At 37.2% G+C, this 15,899-nt stretch overlaps 2 protein-coding genes across 3 annotated transcripts; one reads left to right on the plus strand and one right to left on the minus strand.

Moving 5' to 3' along the window:
- The first annotated feature begins 3,734 nt into the window (after positions 1 to 3,734).
- cdc42l2 (cell division cycle 42 like 2) lies at positions 3,735 to 8,886 on the plus strand. Of its 2 annotated transcripts, none has more exons than XM_027006977.2 (6): positions 3,735 to 3,818; positions 5,091 to 5,227; positions 5,506 to 5,578; positions 5,766 to 5,875; positions 6,031 to 6,228; positions 7,677 to 8,886. In XM_027006977.2, exons 2-6 carry the CDS (start codon positions 5,123 to 5,125, stop codon positions 7,764 to 7,766), a joined length of 576 nt encoding a protein of 191 aa, XP_026862778.1. In that variant the 5' UTR covers positions 3,735 to 3,818; positions 5,091 to 5,122; the 3' UTR covers positions 7,767 to 8,886. The 2 variants fall into 2 exon arrangements, with proteins under 2 accessions (XP_026862778.1, XP_026862779.1); XM_027006978.2 differs by lacking the exon at positions 3,735 to 3,818 and adding an exon at positions 4,396 to 4,472.
- A 786-nt stretch (positions 8,887 to 9,672) lies between these two features.
- On the minus strand, positions 9,673 to 13,615 carry LOC113575466 (F-box only protein 6-like). The gene is made up of 6 exons (XM_027006990.2): positions 13,396 to 13,615; positions 13,051 to 13,300; positions 11,632 to 11,746; positions 11,230 to 11,325; positions 11,000 to 11,135; positions 9,673 to 10,816 (listed from the first exon to the last, which is right to left on the minus strand). Exons 1-6 carry the CDS (start codon positions 13,489 to 13,491, stop codon positions 10,670 to 10,672), a joined length of 840 nt encoding a protein of 279 aa, XP_026862791.2. The 5' UTR covers positions 13,492 to 13,615; the 3' UTR covers positions 9,673 to 10,669.
- Positions 13,616 to 15,899: the final 2,284 nt, after the last annotated feature.

A 15,899-nucleotide genomic window follows, 5' to 3' on the forward strand; every position in this document is an offset into this window, starting at 1 on the left:
GTAGCCCACTGAAGCTTGTCATCCAAATGACCACCTTTATGGAATTTCAGAGAAGAGTGACATACATGGGGCCTGGTCCATGTGAAATCACCACCACCTGCTTCATCTTGATGTGAGCTACAAATGGTTCAGTGTGCACATCTCTAGAAAGTGCTGCATTATGGAAACACTACTGTCAACAGAAAATTCTGCAGACGACCACTTAGAAATGTAGTTTTCCTATTTAGTAACTCCAGCTCTTGGGTCTCCCACTCATTAGCTTTTCCTGCATTGCCTCTCTCCTTGTGAACATCTTCAGACAGAACCTATAGCTTGTTGGCTAGTGGGCATTTGTTTTGACTTTATTTTAGGGAAAAACATTATTGACAGCTTTTATATATAGGCTTGAACAGAACATTGCATGAGATTTGATGAAGATCCTTCTGGAAGCGAAACTGTCTATGTCTAAATGCCATCATTAGTTGCAAAGAATTCCAGGGTCCAACTGTGACTTCCTGCAGCTTTGATGTCTTTTGATGCAATTTTTTAATATTTTTTTTTGGCAGTGTTTGGTTCTTTACATTTTTTTTATTTTTGGCAGTGTTTGGTTCTCTACATGTTTTTGGTAGTGGTCCCCTAAAGGGTTTTAACACAGACATGCAGCTCTGTAGCCACAAAAACCAGTGGTCTGCCTACCAATCAGATAGTCCAACATCCAGGATACAGTGGATGTATCCACATAAAAGTAAAGCCCCCCCCCCCCCCCCCCCCCCCAAAAAAAAAAGAAGTAGAGCGACGTCATGACCGCATGCATCTATATAACTTGTAAAATCAAGCAATGGTTGTTTCAGCTTATTATTGTTACTATGTAATTATCATATTACTGCTGTATAGGCTTTTTTGGAACTTTCCTTGCCCTTTTCCCATATGTCTAATATGATGATGCCATAGACCTGACCAGAGAGTGCTGTTTCCCCCCAGTTCCTGTTTATATCCTCTATCTCTTGGGTAAGGACGGATTACATTCCTGAGGCCGGAACACAAGGATCTATAAGGCCATTAAAGTCCCTAGCAGCCGCTGTTTTTTCATTCATAGAGAAGGATGGTGGCCTCCATTCCTCCATAGATTTCAGAGGACTCAACAAGATCACAGTCAAGTAGCCTTACCCACTGCATTTAGTTCCCTAGGACCTGGAGCAAACGAGAGGTGCTCAAAATTTTATCAAGTTAGATCCGATAATTGTATATAACATGGTGCACATCAGAGTGGGTGATGAAGACAGCAATTGTCACTACATGTGGACACCAAGAATATTTAGTGAGGCCCCATCTGTATTTCGATCTTTTCTCGAGGATGTTTTCAGAGACATAGCAGGCCAGTTCGTCGTCACATACAGTGATGACAACTTTATATTTTTCCCCACTGTCCCTGAACGCGTCAGAGTGGTTCTTAAGCGTCTACTGGAGAAAGTGAGAGTTCCACATGCAATCCACCTCTTTTGTAGGAAACATCAGCCCCAAAGGTGTACCTGTGGAGGAAAAGAAGTTAGAAGCAGACATGCCTTTATAAAGGATTTTCAGTATTTTTTGGGCTTTGCCAATTTCTATAGAAGATTTATACATAATTTTAGCATGATTGCTGTTTGTCTCACCACTTTGTTCTAGAGAGCACCCAGACTGAACAGACTTTCTGTTCTCTTAAAACAACTTTCTCCATTGCACCCACACTCAAATCCTAGATCCAGAAGAACCCTTCATATTAGAGATAGATGGTTCAGAGGTTGGGATAGGAGCCATATTATCACAATGCTCTGGTAAGATGTCTTACGAGACGTTAGTGCTGAGAGGCAAACATGCTAACTACCAAGCCACCATACAGCAGTCTGTTTACCATCTCTGTTTACCACCCCCAGTCCAGCAGCCTGGGGGGGGAGGTGGTAACGATGCTGCTTCTTCTGTGGGGGATAGCGGTTCAAAACGAATTCAGTGAAGCGCTCTATGCTATACCAATAATTGTCCTTGAGCAAGACTCCTAATGCTACATTTCCCTCTTACTGGATCACTAGGCTTATCTGGGACTCTGACTGAGAGTTTGTCTTTGTGGTCATCTCTGAGCCTTTGGAGGGGTCGCATTTGTTCCTCTCCTCTTACCTACTGTCTTCATCATAGACTCTTAACTTCCATGGTCCTGCAACCAGCTTCATTAGACCCAATTCCAGTGCATATTGATCACACCTGTGTCCATTTTAGTCACCACTTCTAGCTTTTGTTTTGCTAAGTATTTAAGTTCTATCTTTTTGTTTGTATGTTGGGGAGTCTTGTAGTGCATTTCTAAGCCTACATTTTGGTATTAGTGTACTTGCTGACTGTGGATCCTCTGTTTGCAATAAGCTTCGTTGCTTAGCCATGTTTGGATTTGTTTGTCAGTCTACCTGTTACTTATCCCTTGCCTGGATTATGAATGAATGAATGAATGAATAAAGTGACATTTATATAGCACCTTTCAAAGAACTAAAGGTTGCTTTACAATTAACACACACACACAGCTTTTACATCCAGTCACACACCAGTGAGAAGCCAGTTGCACACAGTATACTCTCAATTGTGTTAGTACGGTGTTTTTGGATATTAGACTGTATTTGTTTGCCTATGCTTTTAAAGCTGAGTTGTTACTTGCAAAACCTGCTCTGGATTCTGCTTCTGAATCCATGCATGCCAGAAGACTTCAACACACGGAGTCATATGCATGACACTGTTTTTTGATGGCAGAAATATTGTGTTATCAGAAGGAACTAGACGTGCACTGATATCACTACAACAAATACCATTATCATTAAAATGCCAGTACAGCAAGACAGCCTCTGTGGGAACTGACAGATCCAAATCCTCTGCATACTAATAAAGATCTAATTCCCCTGCATACGGATCAGACCTTTCTAATTTAGTCAGCACTCCTTGTATATTTGGTTTTCTGCTTGTATGTTGGAAAGTCTACTTTTATTTCTAAGCTGTCTTGTTGGTCTTGTCTATTATTTTTGCTGCAAACTGGTTTTCTATCATGCTTTGTTGCTTAGCTCTGTTTGGATTTTTCCTCCTTTTGCCTGTCTACCTCTCTTGTGATGGCAAAGACATTGTGCTACCAGAAGGAACTATACATGCCCTGATATCACTATGAAAGATGCAAGCACTATCAGTAAAATACCAGTTCATCAAGACAACCAACTCTCTGTGGGAATTGACATTCTTTTCTCAGATAGTTGCTTGAAAGTTAGAGTCATATTTTTTCATTTAGACTTCATTTGTCAACAAACATAGTTCTGTTATCTTAGAAAATACTGTTTGCATATAAAATGTAAAATGGAGTATTATTATATTAATTAGTTAATTAATTAGTTAATTATTATATTAATTAGTTAATTGAGAACATCATGTCTATATTTTTAATTAGCATTACAGTTTGACAAGACCAACACTTTGGTACACTTTGACTATTATTCAGTAATAAGTATACAATTAAAAAGTCTAAAATGCTATTTCACTCCATTTTAAGACATTATTGATTTAAAACAAAGTTTTACACAGAAATAATATTTGAAATGAACATGATCGAAGTGGCATAAATGTAATAGCAAAGTGCTTCTCAGGTCATACTGTATGCTTTATCTATAATTCCGTACTTTTGTTACAGGTGCGCGATTTTCTGCTCTGACCACAGCTTACGTGAGAGGAGGTACTTTTATTTTAGAAATATGAGGGAAAAAAGTGTTGGTTGCTGTCTTCATAGTAGGTTTATAGCTGGCTGGTGTTCACAGTCAACGGTTAAGTGGAAATAACTTTTGGTGAGATATATTTAAAATCGTTTTTGAAATCGTTTTGGTATTAAGTATTAATTCACCTAATGATTGGCTTTCTTTGGGATCCACTGGATTCGGATTTTTTTGGTCTCGCAGACCTTCTTATTAAAAAATATAAGATAGCTGGTTAGCTTATCTACTGTTAGCTTGTTCAGTTATTAGGCGATAATTAGTAGAGTTGAAGTCGAGTTGTTTGGTAGCCAGTCTAGCTAGCTAAGTCTATTACGTGTTATAGTCTATCTAGCTATTTTAGCTAGCGTGTTATGTTATTTCGCATTTGTGGAACATCACCATTTCACTAGCCGGCATTATGAGTAGTGTTTTAATGCTAAATCAGAATAAACGCCAAATCAGCAAAATAACATGAAAAGTAAAACTACTGACCAAAGGTAAAACTAGGGGTCCCCTACTTTAGCTAGCTAACGGTTAGCTAGGCAGCAAATTTAACTGGTTTCACCGTTCGGGCCAACCAAAGGATGCTTGGCCAGCTAGCTAGGAATTCTGCAAAGCTAACGCTGAATTTCTGTGTCGCTCAGCAGTTGAAATTTCACTTTCAAGTTGGCCTGGTTTGTTTCCTGACTCAAGTGCCAGCTAGTTAGCTATCGATAGCATCCTACTGTACGAAGGATACTCACCACGGTATTTCATTTTGTGTCACTACTAGCTTTTCCTTCAATAATTTGGTGATTGAATTACATCTTATTGTACCAGTGGTGTTTTGCTCCCACAGCAACAAGCGCGTCTGTCGTTGTACATAGAGAATTAATTTGCAGGTTATCAATGAAACCACGCACACGTACTCCTGGTACGTGCAGAGGCTAGCTAGAATAGTTGTGCGTGTGTTTGTTTTTTTTGAGTGACTGATTTCAATACTTTACTGGGCAAAAAATGAACCATCCCATCTCAGCCAAAACAAAACTTGCTTAAACAGAGTTAAAGTGATAAACAGTGATTAGGGAAACAGGTTTGGTTATCTGAAATATACATTCCCACTGATTGTGATTTGTGATCCAGGAGAGTAAATTATCATGCACATACAAATAGAGTTTCAAGCATTTAAAAATGTGGTTGCCAGATGTTTCTTGCAAGCTGAGCTTTTCCTGTGTATTCAAGGACATCATTATAATCCTAATGTATGTTTCTTCTTTAGAAAGTTGATAGCAGCCTTGTTTCTAAATTATATGTTTCTAAATATATATATAACCAATTATATATGTGGTTATTCACACTAATTTACTAATTGTTTTTGTTCTGCAGAAGATATCAGGGTTCATTCTGAAAGTGCAGTGATGCAGACAATTAAATGTGTAGTAGTTGGTGATGGTGCTGTGGGTAAAACCTGCCTTTTGATTTCATACACCACAAACAAGTTTCCTTCGGAATATGTACCTACAGTGAGTACACTGGCTTTTTTCATATGTGTGTTTAGTTCATATGACCAACAGTGATGGCTCTATAGATATTAGGAGAGGCTTTATGAGAAAAGGTCATTTCAGTAATTAAATTTTATTACATCATCTGCATGATGTGCATCTATTCTATGAATAAATGACAAAGCACGTTTGTAAGTCGTTTTGGATGAGAGTGTCTGCTAAATGCTGTAAACGTAAATGCATGTAGTCAAATGAAAGGGAAATTTCAGCTAATAGCTGTATAATATTCTGTTTTTCAGGTGTTTGATAACTATGCTGTAACTGTAATGATTGGTGGCGAACCTTACACTCTTGGATTATTTGACACTGCAGGTATGGTGTTATATTGCCCAAACATGGATGAAGGTCCTCATTAAGGTGTATGCACATATAGCATCATGTGCCAATCACAGAAGCAGATGTTGGAAAGAAAACAAACTGGTTTCATATTTAAGCATAACAAACAGTTTACATGTAGGCACATTAGCCATGAAAATATACATTTGTTTTTTGTTTTTAGGTCAGGAAGATTATGACCGCTTGCGGCCCTTGAGCTATCCCCAAACTGATGTATTCTTAGTTTGTTTCTCTGTAGTTTCACCCTCATCTTTTGAAAATGTCAAAGAAAAGGTAAGTTCTGAATTCAGCAACTGATACTTGCATCTTTGAAGGCGCCATGATGAACAATATTTATTTTTTGATCACTGCATTTAGCTCAGACATTTCAAGGCAACAGAAAAGTTTGTTCACATGGTTTCTTTTCCTTATATTCCTCTTGTATGCAGTGGGTGCCTGAGATTACCCACCACTGTCCAAAGACTCCATTCCTGTTGGTCGGAACTCAGATTGACCTAAGAGATGATCCCTTGACTACTGAAAAGCTTGCCAAGAACAAGCAGAAACCTATCACTCCAGAGACAGCAGAGAAACTGGCCAGGGACTTAAAAGCAGTGAAATATGTGGAATGTTCGGCCTTAACACAGGTGAGTAAGCTTGAAGAGAAAAGGGCATTTGGCTTGTTTTCAACTATTCCTGCATAGATAGTGTTAACGCCATGTGTGATGAGCATAATGTGAAAATACAATGAAAATGTGTTCAGAAAGTATTCAGACTCCTTTACTTGTTGCACACTTTATGGTATTGTGGATTTGCATCTGAATGGATATATTTGCAATTTTTACTAACACTACACATAAATACCCATAATGATGAAGTGAAGAAAAGTTTTTTTGGAAACTTTTGAAATGATTAAAAAAAAAAAAAACCTCATTCAAAAAAAACATACACACCCTTTGCTGGGTCAATGAAAATTGTGGTCAGGTGCAAAGTGATTAAAGTTCTCCATTGATACAACAGATTTTTTCAGTTGGATTCCAGAGACACTATATGAAATCAATGTTGATTAGGGCAAGGGCAGATGCTATAGATTGTATAGGCATACAATCTACTTGGATGTCAGTGTGTATATATATTATACATGGGCTATAGTGTAGGAGCATTGTACTGTAGATAATACACAGCCAGCCGTTACCCGGTCAGATGTCATGCTTATGATGGTGGCGTGATGTTGGTCGATGACGTCTGGCTTCAACATGTTCAATGTGTGAGCTTTAACTGACGTGTAATAAATGAAAGTACGAGTAAATGGTCCCCTTGTTTAGAAATGATAAACCTCCTCACTCCATGTTCTGCTTCCCATGTCAACTTTTTACAATAGCATATTTTCTTATGTCATATTCTTAAATGCCTAATCGATCTTTTGACTAGAAATTGAACTTATTAATTACCTTGAATGTAAAGTGTTTTGTCGTGGGAATCCTTAGAGTTGTGAATAATAATGATGATAATAATAATGATAATAATAATAATAATAACAATAACAATACACTGGACCATAAGGTAAATTTGTTGAATTTCCTAGGATTACACTTTTTGAAACAAAGTATAGAAGCTGTCGTGTTCTCATGGGATTTTGTTTGGAACTTGGTGCTTGTCCAAATGCCAGAAATTTAAGTTTTGGTTTTCCAGAGAACATGGATAAACAACCTTAAGTTGTGGCAATGTTGTATATAATTAGGAAAACTTGTCATTTGCGTAACAGAGAAAGCCATGTTAATATTTGGCTAATACCATCCCTGTGGTGGTGGCATCATCATAATGCTATGTGGGTGCTTCTCAACAGTAGGAACAGAGAGACTGGTAACAATTGATGGATGCATGCATGCAACAAAATACAGGAACATCCTTTAAGGAGACTTCCTCCAGACTTCACCTTTCAACTAAATGGTTCACATCTGTAGACAAAGATGTCGCTCTTAAACACTATGGATGCAAGGCTTATTCAGTGATTTTCGCTTGGACTGTTTTGCATGGAGAAGTCATAAACTCCTTTCTCTCTCCCCCCCCCCCCCCCCCCCCCCCTTATTTATAGAAAGGGCTGAAGAATGTTTTTGATGAAGCCATTCTAGCTGCCCTGGAGCCACCGGAGCCTAAGAAAAAGCGTAAATGTGTTCTTTTATGAGTTCAGCCTTTAAAGAAGACCTTTCAGGCAAAAATCAGCATATGATGTATGACTATTTTCAGTAAAGAAAAGAATCAGCTTTGGTTATGTTTTACACCTTAATCAGAACTATTGCAAAAAAGGACTATTGTAATTTTTGTTCCCCCCCCCCCCCATTTTTGCCTTATAATGGTATGCAATCTGACTTAGGTAAAGTGAATAGGAAAAAAGTACAGTGAGTACATAACACTGCTTTACATTAAGATTGCTTAAGGTGTCATGTTTTGTGTTTGCCTCGTCACATGGAAGTGACATAATGCAAGGCATTCTAACAGTTGAATGAATCCTTTTATATGTAGTTCTTTATTTATGGTCAGTATTCCTAAAGTATTCAGATTACATCATTGAATATATTACTAAATATTATATTGAATTATTGGAACATTTTCATGCATTTGAGTAGCAACAATAATTGTGATATTTTGTAAAAATACCTTTGTTTATTAGTGACAGGTAAACTTTCCAAGGTCTCCACAAAACTTTGGAAATATTCAGTGTTACTATATCTGATAAGATTTGTATAGGTTAGTTAATGTATCAGAAGATGTTTTAATATCATGTTTTTTTTCTTTTCAATGACTGGTAACCAACATTCAAAAGCTATAATTGTGACCTTACTGTAATGTGCTTTCTACAACTGACACCCAAGTACAGTAAAACCATAAGCAACTGGTGATACAAAAGAAGAACAGAATGACTTCCTTTATCTAAAATCAAGCCATTAGGGATTTTTTTTTCCTTCCAGTTGTATTTTTTTCAACATTCTTGTAAATCAGCAACAACCCAGAATTTAAAAATTCTACTTTATAATACTACTGGCACACTTTTTTTCCTCTCCCTTTAACTCTGGATTTGAGAAAACACTATTAAAAAATAACCTGATTGCAGCTACATGTGAAATTGTCTTAGCGTAAATTTTATACCATATCTGAAAATCATAGTAATTGTGGTCTTGTTAAATTTTGTATGGTCCCATTCATGATCAGGTTATAATGACTTTTAAATATCATGCATTTTATCAGGCACACTTTTAGCTTTCTGTTTATTCAGTTAAGTCAGCCTTGAACTTTATCCAGAATAACATTCAAGAAGTTACCCAAATATTATTTTTTTTTATTTATAGGTATTTGTCATTTCCTTTTTGATACAAATTACAATTTCTAGAAAATGGTTTGTGAAGGTGGTCTCATTTAAATGCAACAGTATTTTTAAATGACATGTTTAGTTGCAGAAATTACTTCTTTGTGGATATTACATTGAAATAAACATGTCAAAAGTAAAACTTGTGCTATCTGTGTAACAGTGAGTCAATATGTAGTCACTATTACATGCAAGGTGTAAGACAGAACTTCAGCTCTGGACCTTAAAACCTAAATTTGGTGTTCATTAATAGTTAATTTTACTTCATGGTTCTACATTAAACTAATTGGCTAATTAAGGCATTTTTGCGGTCTATTGTTTAGGAATGGCCTCCTGCTACAGAAAACCCATAACATCTGTTTTAGTGGAGACCACCTAAGAAATGTAATTCCACTATTTAATGTCAAGATTGTGATTAGCTTGATGAGTATCTGAGCAATAAGCAACATAATTAAAGCCAGCTGGTCATTACTGCAAAAATAAACCCCCACAATCACAAGGACCCTGAAATCCAGGTTCTTAAAATAAAAAAAAAATCTGATACTTAATGAAACTTCAGGTCACGGCTGCTTTTAGTTACTGCAACCTTTGAATTGTAAATCTTCTAAACTGACTAACAGCAGCTATTTGCCTAAACTGACTAAAACTCAGTATATAATTCCTTTCCAACTGACATGGGGACTTAGTCTGGCTATTGTAACTAAGGTTTAACACATGAATGAGAAACTGATTTGAACTGTGGATTTATTTCACTACAGATTTGTTGAAAAGTACTGTACTTGGTGTATGCATAGATCAATGAAGCATCATTTGGAACGTGTGAACAAAATGGTTTGTTCTTTGGTATCCATCCCATCCTTAATAAGTAAGATATAGTTTTTTCTTCTAAATAATCAAAAAATTAAGGATTCATTTAACAGTTCTTATTTTTTTTTAAACAATGGTCATATTAAGACTCAGTTCAGAGCAATACATGGTTTTCCAAACCCCATAATATATCTTTCCACCAAACCCAGGAATATTCATTCTGGAGGAAAGGCTGGATTGCATATCCCCTAATTCATTTTTCCCATATCACAGTGAAATACATCTGCCCAAGATATCAGAGAATGGCAGTCTGACAGCTCACTAATCAAATGTGTAACACTAAATGATGATTTGGCTTAATAAAGTAAATATTTTAGTTCAATGAGAAATTTAGAGATGAGATGCCAAAGCAGGCTACGTTTCTCTGACATTACAAACAACTCTTGTCTATCCCTTCCCTGGGGTTTGGGAAATTTCAACACCTGCATCAGGTTTGTTGAAAACAGACATTTAAAATGTTTTAACACATTAAATTGTACTGTAGATAATACCATTTTTAAAAGGAAGAAAATTATTTCCCCCCCCCCCTTTAAAAACTGTTTGTTAAACATTCATTAAAAGGCAGTATGTTCATATATGCAGCACATACATAGACCCATTCCTTTCAGGCTTTTCATCATAATTTCACATTGGAAGAACAATCCTTATTTAAACAGTATACAATATAGAGCTAGTTGATATTATTTTAAATAGTTATTATTTATAAAATTATAAAGGATATCTAAATACTAAAGGAATTACCACAGTTAAATATCTTTGTTTTCCTCTCTCAGCAGTAGTTGCTGGATCATGGCTTAAGCATTAAGCAAAAGCACTGGTCAGTGTATCCCAGCATGAAAGACCATGATGTGTGGACATTATGCCTCTGATGCTGGGTAGATTTCCACACTGCTGTTAGTTACCCGTATCCCATACCAGCCTGCCCAGAACTGAGTGTCCTGCCCTCCGTGGATGAAACGGATAAAGCGAACACCCCGTCCATAGTCCTTAAAGACATGAGTCATCTGAAATAAAACCATGAAGATGATGGTATTAGACAGGACTGATATCAGACAACCCCAAAAAAGGGTAAGGCATTAAGTTGTAACTATAGTAATAGTAGCACTTGCACCATATTCCACAAGCAAATCACCCCTGAGATGTTACTGGTTTTGACATGGAAAAAACCCAAAAAAACCCACACCAACCTGATTCCACTGTTGATCATTCCACTGTGGAAAGGTGACCCTTTGAGGATTAAAGGTTTTCAGTGTCTTCTTCTTTTGATCAAGTAAATCTACACGGATCTCATATTGACTACCACAGTCCCACCGTGGTGCGTACCTTTACAAACAAAGTCAAATGGATTTACTGCAAGGTGGTTTACATGCCATTTGTGACAGGAGAAAGATGAAGGGAAGACTCAATGAATGCTCACCAGTCTGATATGATGATGTCAGGCTGTATATCATCAAGGAATGCAGGACTGTAACCTTCTTTCTCCAAGTCAATCAGCTGGCTTTTCAGACAAAGGCTGGAAACAAAAGGGGCTTATTATACAATGAGTCTACATTCATCAAAGTTTATTAAACAATGGGCCTGTATGGCCCTCAGACCCTGTAAGTATTTTACTTCTGATACATGATGTGAATCAAGGGATGATATGCAGTAAGGATGATAAATAAATATATTACTAGCAACTATGATGACAAGTTTTTTAATCTCACTGAATTCACACAATATGGGACATTGAAGTAAATATTTAATTCAAGTTTGCACAATATGGGACAGCTAACAATGTAATTTTCATATTTAAAATGTTTCAATGTTTAAAACTTACTGATAAGAGGTAACAAAGCATTTTGTCACTGTGTTATCTGGATGAGGCGTAAATACATCTTCTACATTCCACTGATCACCTCCATTTTCTGAGATGTGCCAGCCATTGAAGTTCTCTAGATAAGGAAAATACTGCAGACATTACTACTCATAATATAAGGTTGCTGGTTCCAAATACTATCGGGATGCTGCAGGCTATCAGTGTATTTCTCTGTACTCGGACAGGGTGGTAAAAACCTACATGAATATAATTAGCTAATTTTTTTTGTTTTACTGTCATTTCACCCAAACCAGATCAAAACTTTTATTGTCAAGTTGCACATACATAGGTGTAAGGGGAGTGAAAAAGACCTTGTGTGAGAACATATGTACATATCCTAAAATGTAAAATATATATAAATATGCAAACGTACAAATGGAATGAAAATCTTACACACATTATACATTAATTATACATACAAAACAAACCTTTAGTAGACCCTGCATATGGCAAGACAGAACGAGTGGGGTGACAGTAGTAGTGAGCAATAACGTACGCTATTGTTCATGTTATAGGTGACATTGCCTATAAAGTGCAGAGTAACTGGGGGTTGTATCGTGGTCAGTGTGAGAAGGAGAAAGTACAGACTATGTTGGGTGGTTGCACCAGGACACAGTAGGCTCAGGTACTTGACTATTAATCAGAAGGTTGCCAGTTCAAGCCCCACCACTGCCAAGTTGCCATTGTTGGGTCTCTGAGCAAGACCCTTAACCCTCAATTGCGCAAGTTGTGTTCACTCATGATTGTAAGTCGCTTTGGATAAAAGCGTCAGCTAAATACTGTAAAAAATTAAAAAAAAACTGTAAATGTAGTCTAGGTTAATTAACTGTGATTTAAAAGCTTTAAAATATTTTAGTTATTTAATTTGTGCTTGATATCATTTTTTATGCATTATAAAGTTACATAATCAAGTTCTGCATTTTATATGTATAGACCCAAATCTGCAGTGCCATTTTAAGCATGTGAAATGGCACAGCTAGCAAGATGTGTTTTCCAGACTACTAAAGGCCATGTTCCAGATTGTGAAGTTAACTGACAGTTCCTACCCATTACCTTGCAACTTTTAATTCCGACCAAAACATTTATACAACATGGGTCGTGGAGCATATTCTCCAACTTTTAGTTTTCAGCCAACGTGTCAGTCATGTCATAATCTGGAGTTTTGTTATACCATAACACTAGTACAAAAGTTGTGACGATCATTCTATCGTTAAATCACTAGTTCTTTGTGCCGCCATCGTAATATCTACCTATTAAACGATCGATGCAAGCTTAAGTACGAATGGTAGCGTAGTGTGTAGCTTTCCACACTTTTTTGTAACACACACGTATATTTACGATTTTCAATGTGACATACACAGTGACGTTTTTTTTACTCACCTTCCGCATTGGGATTCTTTAAGAGGTTATGACGTTTCTTATATAGAAAGTAGAAGGCCCACCGTTCCTTTGGGGTTTTAGCGGTAACACGAGTCTTAAATCCTTCTCTACGACATCGCTCTTTCCAAAATGAAGCACTGTCCACCATCAACTTCCAGTCTCGACATACCAAGCGACATACACATATAATCTGTTGTGCAGGTACGTTTAGAAGAATTTCCTCCACAACCACGGGAGGAAGACCTGGGCACTAAAATAACAAGACTATTTAATTCCACCTACTCAGAAATGAGCCATATTCAGTCAAAGCAGTCTACTATTTGACAGAGCATGGTATCAACTCACGTCTTGCGTGCTTGTTGACTGACCCATCCTTCTCTTTACTGACGTCGCAGAATTCTGGGATATTGCGGGTCGCTTACCTCCCACCGTTAAAGCCATATAACAGGAGCCAACAGTTCTCAGCTGTTTCCAATTCTAAAAGGTTGGCAAGAGTATTAATGGAAAGAATTAGCCCCCGAAAAACAGGTATTAGTTTCCTCTTCCTGTTTCTTCGTCATCTGTCGTCGACGTCTTGACCGTATACAATCAACGAATGTTTTGGCGCCAACTACCGTGCTGGGGGGAAACCAAACAAAACGACCTATTCTGCAGCCATGTACATAAAATGAACTCAAAAATAAACTTGGACGTTGGTAGAAAATAATACACTAATACTCATCTACTAAACCTCACACCATTTGCACCCTGTATCCTTTACTACCTTCGTGTGTGGGAACAGATGCACTAAAAAATCTAAAAATCTGTGTGTTTCAGGCGAGATAGTCTGGACTATCTATATGTGTACAGTTTTATTGCTCTTGCCTGTCCAATAGAGGCTTAACATAGACTATCTATTCGCAGTATAGTCACCCACTGGTCTCAAGTTGAAACTTTTAATTCCGACCAAAACATTTATCCAATATGGGTCGTGGAGCATATTCTCCAACTTTTACTTTTCAACCAACGTGTCAGTCATGTCATAATCTGGAGTTCTGTTATACCACAACACTAGTACAAAGGTTTAGTGAAGATCATTCTATCGTTAATCACTAGTTCTTTGTGCCGTCATCGTAATAGCTACCTATTTAACAATCGATGCAAGTTTAATTAGGAATGGTAGTGTGTAGCTGTCTATAGCTTTTTTGTAACACGCACACACATGTATATTTACGGTTTTCAACTATAAGGCTGTGATTTCAAAAGTGGATCATATTTCCATCTAAGGTAACTACTTCACAACAGGTCTCAAACACCGCGATCAAGCTATCCGCGCTTTAGCGAAGGCGCTTATATGCACGATTTTACGGTATTTCGTTACACAACGCAAACTAACGCTACCAATGCAAAGAGGAACAGTGACTTTCGTATTTTTCTAACAGCTGCTAAGAATCTGATTGTGTTTCAGTTTAGATTGTCCACAGACTCTATCTATATTTGCACAGTTTGATTGTTCTTACATGCCCAATAGAGGCTTCATTTGCAGTATAGTCAAACACTGGTCTCAAGTTTACTTTTTTAATGTGCACTCGTCAAGGAGGCCCAGACACCAGAGCTGTACCTGTATCTATATCTTAACACCTGTGTCCTTTTTTCCACAGGAAATAAGTTAGTTATAGATTTTGACATTGCAGCCTAAGTGCAGATGTCACTGTTCTACCACGTATATTGCTTTTTGTTTTCTTCATCGTCTATCAACCTTTACATTTCTACCTCTTTCAAAGTCTCCATATAGCACCAATGGAACTGTTATTGCATATGGGAAATTTCAGTTAAGATGTGATCAAATCATAAACCAATACCCCATTACATTTCTTAATAATCATGATCATTAAACACAATTCACACATATTGTTTTTCTGTTAAGAGATTATTATTAGTTGCATTTATATAGCGCCTTTGTCAAACTCGCTTTTTTTACACACACACACCTGATGAGAAGCAGCAGCCGGTTTGTGCACAGTGTACTCTAGGTCAGAAACCACAACCCCCTGGGGGACTGCACCAGGTGCAGGGAAAGGGGAGGAGGTTAAGACCAGGACAGAGCACCAACCATCACTGGACATACATGCACACATTATATATATATATATATAAAAAATGTTTCGATTATCTAATCAACCTAACCTCCATGTGTTTGGAAGAAACTCGCACAGAATATGGAAACTCCACCCGCATAGGAACTCAAACCCAAGGCCCTAGCAGCAAACATGCTAACCACTAAGCCAGCAAGCAATGTTAAATCTATGCAAAGGACCTTTTACTTTTCATTTTCCACACGTCACTGCTTAAAATGCAATTTCATGTGTGCAGTCTCATGCGGCAAGAATTCCACCTACACATAAAATTATATATCTACAAAACAGACATATCATTTCCCTGGACTCTTAAATGCCCTTGTATAGATAATGCTCTGTTTTATGAGTATTTTGAGATTGTAGCTTGGTTCTTTGTTGTGCATTGATGTGACTTATATAGATGTATTAAATATCATGGATGGGGTTTTCTGCCACTGTCGCCCTCTTCTTGCTCATTGGTGGTCCAAAACTGAACTGTATTAGCTGGTTTTGACAGTCTATTATAAAACCTTTGATGTGAAACTGCTTGTGTGATGTTTATCAGTAACTTAGTAACAACATCTCAGTAAGAAAGAATACAAGTTTATTTCATGCAGCCTAAATGTATAACAGCTTGCTTATGTAGGCTCATGCTGACCAACTGGCAAACGTAGCCAGCATCTGGGCTGTAGCAGAATGCAGATTTTTATTTTTAAAAAGCACATTTTTTTATTTATTTTTTTTGCATATGAA

The sequence above is a fragment of the Electrophorus electricus genome, chromosome 24, assembly GCF_013358815.1.
Source record: "Electrophorus electricus isolate fEleEle1 chromosome 24, fEleEle1.pri, whole genome shotgun sequence".
Taxonomy (NCBI): domain Eukaryota; kingdom Metazoa; phylum Chordata; class Actinopteri; order Gymnotiformes; family Gymnotidae; genus Electrophorus; species Electrophorus electricus.